Raw genomic sequence first — 7,442 nt, 5'->3', positions numbered from 1 at the left:
AACAATTTTATATTAAAAAAGCCTTGAGCCATGTAAGCATATGATGATAGATAAAGCAATAGGTTTTGTTGTTGTATAGTTTCAAGCAGTGGTGGGAGGTAACGTAGTACAAATACTTCTTTCCTGTACTTAAGTAGATTTTACACATTTCTGTTCTTTACTTGAGTATTTATTTTCCTGACGACTTTTTACTTTTACTTGCTACATTTGAACACAGATATCTGTACTTTCTACTTCTTACATTCTCAACACTGTCTCGTTACTTGAGCAGCGGAGGTTGGCGCAACGCGAGCCTGTATGCACGGCGCACCTCTCTCTCGCTCACTTGCGTGCCCGCTGCCTCTGGAGATGTGCAGGTCCGGCGGCGTGAGGGGGGCGAGACCCCCCTCACACGAGACCCCAGCGTCCACAGGTTGGTCCGGCTGCCTTGGTCGACCGGGGTCAAGCAGGCTGTACCGGTCATGATCCCTCCGCAGGTTCACCATCAGGAACCCTGTTACGAGATTGACTTCCTCTAGATTCCAGTTTGATCGTCTTCTCGGCGCTCCGACTCTGGCGGGGCCCATCCGAGGACCTCACTAAACCATCCACTGAGGAATAGCGATGTGTGTACAAAGAGGAGGGACTTAATCAACGCCAGCACATTCCCCATCCATTTATTCCATTTACAATGATCCAGGTTCTCCTGCAGGAGCTCGGTTCAGTTCAGTTTTTATTGTTCGGTCTGAAATTTGGCAGCAAAAAGAGACTGTGTCCAGTGAGTTTTTATTATTTGTACTAGCAAAGTGCAGCTGTTAACAAAAGAGAAACTATCTTAATTTGTGTGCCTAGAACTTGTTTCCCTTTGCTGAGTTATCAGAAGGGGCATTGTGTATCACTCCTGCTACTGATGTAAGGTCCAGGTTTAGTGATATTTACACACTGTTTTAGTGGTTATACTGTGGTTTATTAATGTTCTTAGGCAGACACAAGAGGCACTTGTTTATTCTGTTGTGTTGATTCATGGTTGTCTCTAGAAGTTCAGATGCACTGATCCATTACTATTTGAACCTCAGTATCTAAGGTTCAAAATTTGTAAAATTATAGATTATATGCATATAGTTATAATTTTTCAGTCATTTGAAATAAATATTGAGGAGAAACATTTTTGGTAGTTTTCTGTCTGTATAGACTATAAAAAGCACTTTAGATTTGTAATTTTGGTACTTGTACTTTTGATACTTAAGTAAATTTCAACACCAGATACTTTTAATACTTAAGTACATTTAATATGAGCTAACTTAAGACTTTTTCTGACGGGTGACTTTTACTTTTACCAAAGTCACTTTCAAGTAAGATATCTGTACTTTTACTCAAGTATGGCTTTCAAGAACTTTATACACTGGTTTTAGGGTTGCTTACCTTATTATTATAGAGCCACCTGCTGACTACAGGAAGTGAAGTGATACTCCTTGCCGCAGTGCACAAACACAGGCAACGTGGAGACGAGCGCTTGGTCCTCGAACGTTCTCTATTCCCCGACCGCAACAGACTTGGAATTGCCTGTGCTCGGGCCCGTTAGTGCTACAACGTAGCCCTAGTTTTATTTAAAGTTCTTAGAAATCCACATTTCGGCACATGCACATTATTTGTGATGAAGTTGCAGGAAGGAATTCCTTCTGATGACTCTTCCATGTAGACATATTATTAATCCATCACACATGCAATTTTGTCTGAAAGTTTAATCCTATAACTTGTCTTAACTTGTTCATGTCCCTTTAGCTGCTATTTCCTAATGACATTACATTTAGCTACATTTCATATTGTTGAATGCATCTGTTGAAGTCATTTATTTTTTATCTCAAATTAATTATGTGCAAGAATCATTCATCAGATGAAGATGTTTTTGGAACTTTGTTTTGCTAAACTGAGCAGCAGGGACTACAAATTAATAGATTATAGCAATGCTATTACTATGTAAATTAAGTAAACACATATCTGTGAATTTAGGTGTACATATTTAGGTTAAACACATTCATATTGTAAAGGCTCCAGCAATAAGTGCTGACGCACGTATTCAAGTGTGGAGGAAACTAACTAACAACTAAAATGTTTTCATCTGTCCAGAAAAAGCACATTTGATTGTGTGATGTGTGTGTGTGTCCTTGCACAGGCTTTTACTTTTGCCATCTGTGCATTTGGGCATATTGAGCAGCATAAGACTGTCTGCTGGTGTTTTGAGCCTCCTCGATTTCTGATTCATAAATCTCATCCTCTTCTTCCTCGTCTTCTTCTTCCTCATCCTCCTCAAGTTCTGCTTCCTCCATGCCTCTTTGACGTTGTAAGGTACTACGAGACTGCAAATGAAAAGTATCAGGTTAATTGAGTGATGTTCTTTAGACAGCAGCTCAAAGTTTGATTTGCTATGTTACCATGGAAACTGAGATATTAGGGCTCACCCTCCTGGCTTTTTCTGGGAACTGACTGAGTGGTTGCCTGCTGTTTAGGCCTATAGTGAGAGCCTGCATTGGCCTGAGGCTTTGGCCTTTGGGGAAGGTTACAGGAGGACTTGGGTAGCGGCTCATGAGGGGAGAAGAGTGGCTGCTCAGAGGGGTATCCAGGTGCCCAGCAAGAGAATCAGACATCATGAGCCGTCCACTAAACAGCTGTGGAGACAGGAAGACAGTCACATGCCTCCTTCCAAAAACATAGGTAGAGTTTCCAAATTGTTGTTTTTTCCTCACTATCAAGAAATCTATCGATCCACAATATAACTGTATTCACACCATTTAACACATAATCTGGTTATAGAGATAATAAGTAAATATGCAAAATGCAGCTGTAAACAGTAAACGAATTACAAATCCAGCAGATGCAGAGCAACGTGGTTAGCCATTACAAATTGTATAGCCGAACACTCTCTTTGAGCTTGAAAAGAAAAATAATAATAATAATAATAATATCCAGAGTTGAGAGCTTGTCTGAAAGCAGCTTATGTAAAGTGCCGTGAGTTAAACTTTTAGGGTTATTTGGTGCTATAAAACAAAACTGAACTGAATTAAATATTACTACTACAATATTCACCACCTGCTATCTGATACATTTGGTGTGTTTTCTACTGTATCTAGGATCTCGAGGTATCATCAAATACCTCTAGATCCTTTTGAACATTCATGGCCTTCAGGTTCTGGTTGGTATGTGTATAGACCTCCAGTGCTTTAGCATGGAAGAGCATCTCCACCGTGATGAAGTCTGTGAAAATCTTCTGCCAAACAAAAAAAAGCAATGTTATCAAACACTGATCCTTTAGGATGTACATCTGGGATGTACAGTTTGTGTGTGTGCATGCGTGCATTTGAGACAGAGACCAACTTTGATATCCTCCAGTTTCTGTCTCTGGAAGTCTGTGATGGTCGCCTCTACTTGTCTGATGCTGTGCTGAGCATTGTTTGAAGCCTTCTGAGCATTTACTTCAGCCTGTCGATGAAATGCAGTAACACAGTTTTACCTCCAGCTTTATGAGGCTAAACTGCCCATAAATGTGATCATTTTTAACAAGATAATCATGACGTCATTACCTGGGACTGAAAGTTATTGTCAAGGAAATATTCTCAAAAGTCATTCTCCATGCTGTTATCATTTGAATGTGTTCACAACAAATTTCATGTTTTATGAGTATTTGTAGTTTTCAGTTACCTAAACTTTGTAATTGGCTACATTTATGTTACAGCTTAAAAACAACCAGGTTTTCACAACTTTGGGCCCATATCAAAAAGAAGTCTCGCTATAACTAAGTGAACAGCTGATAACCAGTCATGGTACCTGCTATTTATTCAAAATTTAACAGTGCCTGCTTTAAACGTGCCTGTTTACTTGGCTTTTGTTAGTGTTCCAGAGCATTAGGCCTTATCTCTAGTGAGCCCTTCCTCAATCAGTTCAACAATATACTGTCACTTTTTTTGCTTCCCGACTGGATGTTGTCTGCAAATGTTTTATATAAAATCTTAAGACGTGTGTGAGTGAATTTTGAAAACATTGTATATACCTGATTTGTCTGCAATTTTTATACTCAATGTTGTCCATGAAATGAAATGGAATTTGCTTTATCGCTCTTTACACTTTTATATACATTTGAATCATTGACTGAATGATGTTTCTTTCACACATTGCATGTGGCTATTTCAAAGATCTGGTAATCAGGCCCTAGGTCTTAACTTTTCAAAATAAAAGATCTGTAATCCCACTCATTATCAGTAATTACAGCAAAAGTTGAATGTTGTGAAGACAAAACGCTAAACAGGAGTTGGTTTTTGATTGCCTCAAACTGACCACTGCAATTCAGATGACAACAAAAAATACACCTTCCAAGTGTAAAGGGTTAGGGCAAGACATGCATTCCACATACAGACAGACACAGACAGACACAGACAGACATGAGTTGACTGAGATTGGTTGAGCCACTACATCACTATTTAACAGTTTTGTGATAATATTTTATGTTTGGAAAAAAATATTTTATTCCACACTGTCTGAAAGTGTCAGATACTGTATCAATATTATGTTTCAGCTTACACCATCTCTTCATCAAAGCTATGTGATGTTTATACTACGTGTTTTATGGCTATATCTAACTGAAATACACAAAATATCTATTATCTGACATTCAGTCAGATAAATTTGGTCAATTCGGGGAGCTTTGGTGTATCCTCCAGAATCTTTTGATCAATGTTTTATTGGCTGTTTGTCACATTATGGAGGTTTTGTAAATCAATCAAATAAATGTTCAATGATTACATGGTGATTAATGCAATGTGAATTGCTATGTGAAGGATACAATGCTCTGTCGATCTGCTGGGTTCCTCAGCCTGACTTTCTCCAGCTTCTGCAGCTCCTTCAGCTCTCTGTTCAGATCAGTGTTGAACTTCTTCAGATCAGTCTGGATGGAAAATACAATGTCACCTTACACCACATACAAAATAAAGGCCAGGAAGAAGTCATTGACATCAGAAGACAAAAGTAGCACGGATTGTTTGATCAAATTTAGGAGGCTGGACTTTGGGATTGAGTTATTTCCAGACGGGCAAAAAATTCAATCCCAATGCCATAACTTAATTTGTATCACAAGTACTTATAGAGGTCATATTAAAGTAGAATCTCACTGTAGTGCTAAAAACTCTCAAGTCAAGTGAGGTCATCAGATTTATTTATATAGCACATTAAAATCATCAGGAGGTGTAGTGCTTTATAATCATGGCAAAGGAAAGAAATGAAGTACACCGATAGAAGCTAGATCAGTTTTTTTTACAATGTTATCTTTATTATGATTCGATTATTGTCTTCAATGCTACATTTGTGCTGTGTCAACCCATATAGATGTCAGGCCAATAAAGTTGACTAAAATCTAAATTATTGTGTGTGTTCTCTGCGTCGCCAGGGTCTGAAACATTTCAGTTAATTTATGGTTTGCATTAACAATGGTCATAGACTGAAATAACAATTTCGTCGTAGACTCTTAGACTAAAAGGCAATTTTGTCTGTGAATGCCACATGTAATTACTGCTATGCATGTACTATATCCAGAGAAGTGTTTCCAATGATTTTTCTCAAACTATATGAAATTGGTTTTACGAAAACCGATGAGATGTTATTGTCTTTAGACTGTTCCGTTGGAATAGTCCATTTAGCTTAGGAGCCTTTCTAACTGAATGAAATGACCTGATTGTATTCCAGTGACCACCATAATAAGAGCTGTTCAAATTCTCATAAAGATTAGCAAAGGAGCGTCAATGCTTCCTAATTTATCTCCTTCAGCATTGAAAAAACAAAAAACAAAATCCATATATAAAAGTCATATTAATCCCCATACTGTGGTATGCACTCGAAAAACATTTTTCTCCACTTATGTAACGTTATTTCCACGTATATATCCCTCACATTATCATATTATTTCAACATTTAAATCCTATTGGTTTTATTTAAATTTTCAATTCAATCTTTTGTTGTTTCTTCCTCTGAGTAAGTGATGATTTAATGTTCACTTAGTAAAAAATAAGAGATTTTCTCCTTTCCTAACTCTTTAAGGCTGTTCTTTCACATCTTTCCTGACATATTCTGGGGTCAAGGAATAGTGGTTAGTAAAGGAGATTATTTAGAAGTTCCAAAACACAACCTTGGTGTCAAGGACATTCATTTTAATGAGAACCTCAGCTGTACGGATTCCATCTTTTCCTTTGGACTCAAGTGTTTCTTAAATAAGTAAGTGTATATATTAATTTTCCTATCACAATAAAGCTATAAATATTCCCAAAACTGCTCTTGGAAAAGGGAAAGTCATTTTATAATCATGTCAATAAAGTAGTCAACTAGTATTTGTAATAATAGAAAATATTTAAATCCAAACTCACCCTTTTATTTTTCACTATGTCTCCATAAGCTTTCAGAGGAGCAACAACTCTTGTCTCTAGTCTCTCCACCTGCAATGATAAATGCTCAACATGATGGTATCATTGTGTTAAAGAGTCATGACATAAAACACAGTGATGCATGGATAACTGCAGTGTTCCTGACCTGAGCATGCCTATAGTCCTGGACCATGGCTAAATCTTCTGCCAGGTTTTTCAGGCCGATCTGGAGCTCTGGGCCCTCTGTGCTGGAGAAGTCAAAGAGCTGAGCCACCAGCAGGTCGGCCTTGTCTCTGAGCTTAGCTGTCTTCCTGGTATAGGAGCCCAGCAGGTGGCAGATCTCACCCAGGTACTTCTCAGCATGTTTCACTGTCTGCTCCATGCTCTTCACCTGGATGTCCCGGCTTTGACAAATCAGCAGGAAAAAAGGTGCAAGTATATGAAGTTAGTGATACTACGGATACTTTGGATAATCTGAAACATACAAGTTATCCTACCTGGAGAAGAGGCTGGTCATATTTGTTCTGTTGTAATCTCTGCGTCTCCTCTGCCCTGTTGTTTGCCTTAGCTGGTTTTCACCTGCACCAGGTAACAGGAGACCGTTGCCGTGGAAACGGCAACAACAGTGGTGACTTTTAGCAGAGTGAGTGGTGTAAGTGATGCTCTTTGCCACATGATGGCAGCGCTGTATTATTATGGCTCTCCACATATCATTCTTGTGAATCGGATTCAAGAGGTTAAAATGACACATAATTTTGGTCTCTCCAATTAACCGTGTTTCCAAATGCTGCTCACTGGATGGTTTTGTGTTTTTAACCACACTTGTGTGAAAATCTCAGGATGTCAGTTAGGTGAAGCATCAAGTGTTAAAAGGCATACAGGTACTGATGCACTGTAAGAAAAATCCCATCGTTTTTACGGAAAAAAGTTGGCAGCTGGGTTGCCAGAGTAATTCTGTAAAATTTACAGTAAAAATGTAAAAAACTTTAATTTTGACAATTTAATCTGTTCAATTTTAATAAAAAAATACATTTTAAACATGTAAATCCTACAGCCCTTTTC

The 7,442-nt window shown here is 38.2% G+C and overlaps 1 protein-coding gene across 1 annotated transcript; it reads right to left on the bottom strand.

The window, feature by feature from the left end:
* Positions 1-1,703: 1,703 nt before the first annotated feature.
* Positions 1,704-6,974, bottom strand: LOC133932881 (CBY1-interacting BAR domain-containing protein 2-like). The gene is made up of 9 exons (XM_062379759.1): positions 6,878-6,974; positions 6,547-6,784; positions 6,384-6,452; positions 4,814-4,915; positions 3,558-3,563; positions 3,352-3,456; positions 3,131-3,244; positions 2,439-2,645; positions 1,704-2,336 (listed from the first exon to the last, which is right to left on the bottom strand). The coding sequence occupies exons 1-9, from the start codon at positions 6,895-6,897 to the stop codon at positions 2,157-2,159; spliced, it is 1,041 nt and encodes a 346-aa protein (XP_062235743.1). The 5' UTR covers positions 6,898-6,974; the 3' UTR covers positions 1,704-2,156.
* Positions 6,975-7,442: the final 468 nt, after the last annotated feature.

This window comes from Platichthys flesus, chromosome 21 (genome assembly GCF_949316205.1).
Source record: "Platichthys flesus chromosome 21, fPlaFle2.1, whole genome shotgun sequence".
NCBI lineage: Eukaryota > Metazoa > Chordata > Actinopteri > Pleuronectiformes > Pleuronectidae > Platichthys > Platichthys flesus.
Note: the sequence above shows the minus strand (reverse complement) of the source record. Positions and strands in the feature narration are given on the sequence as shown.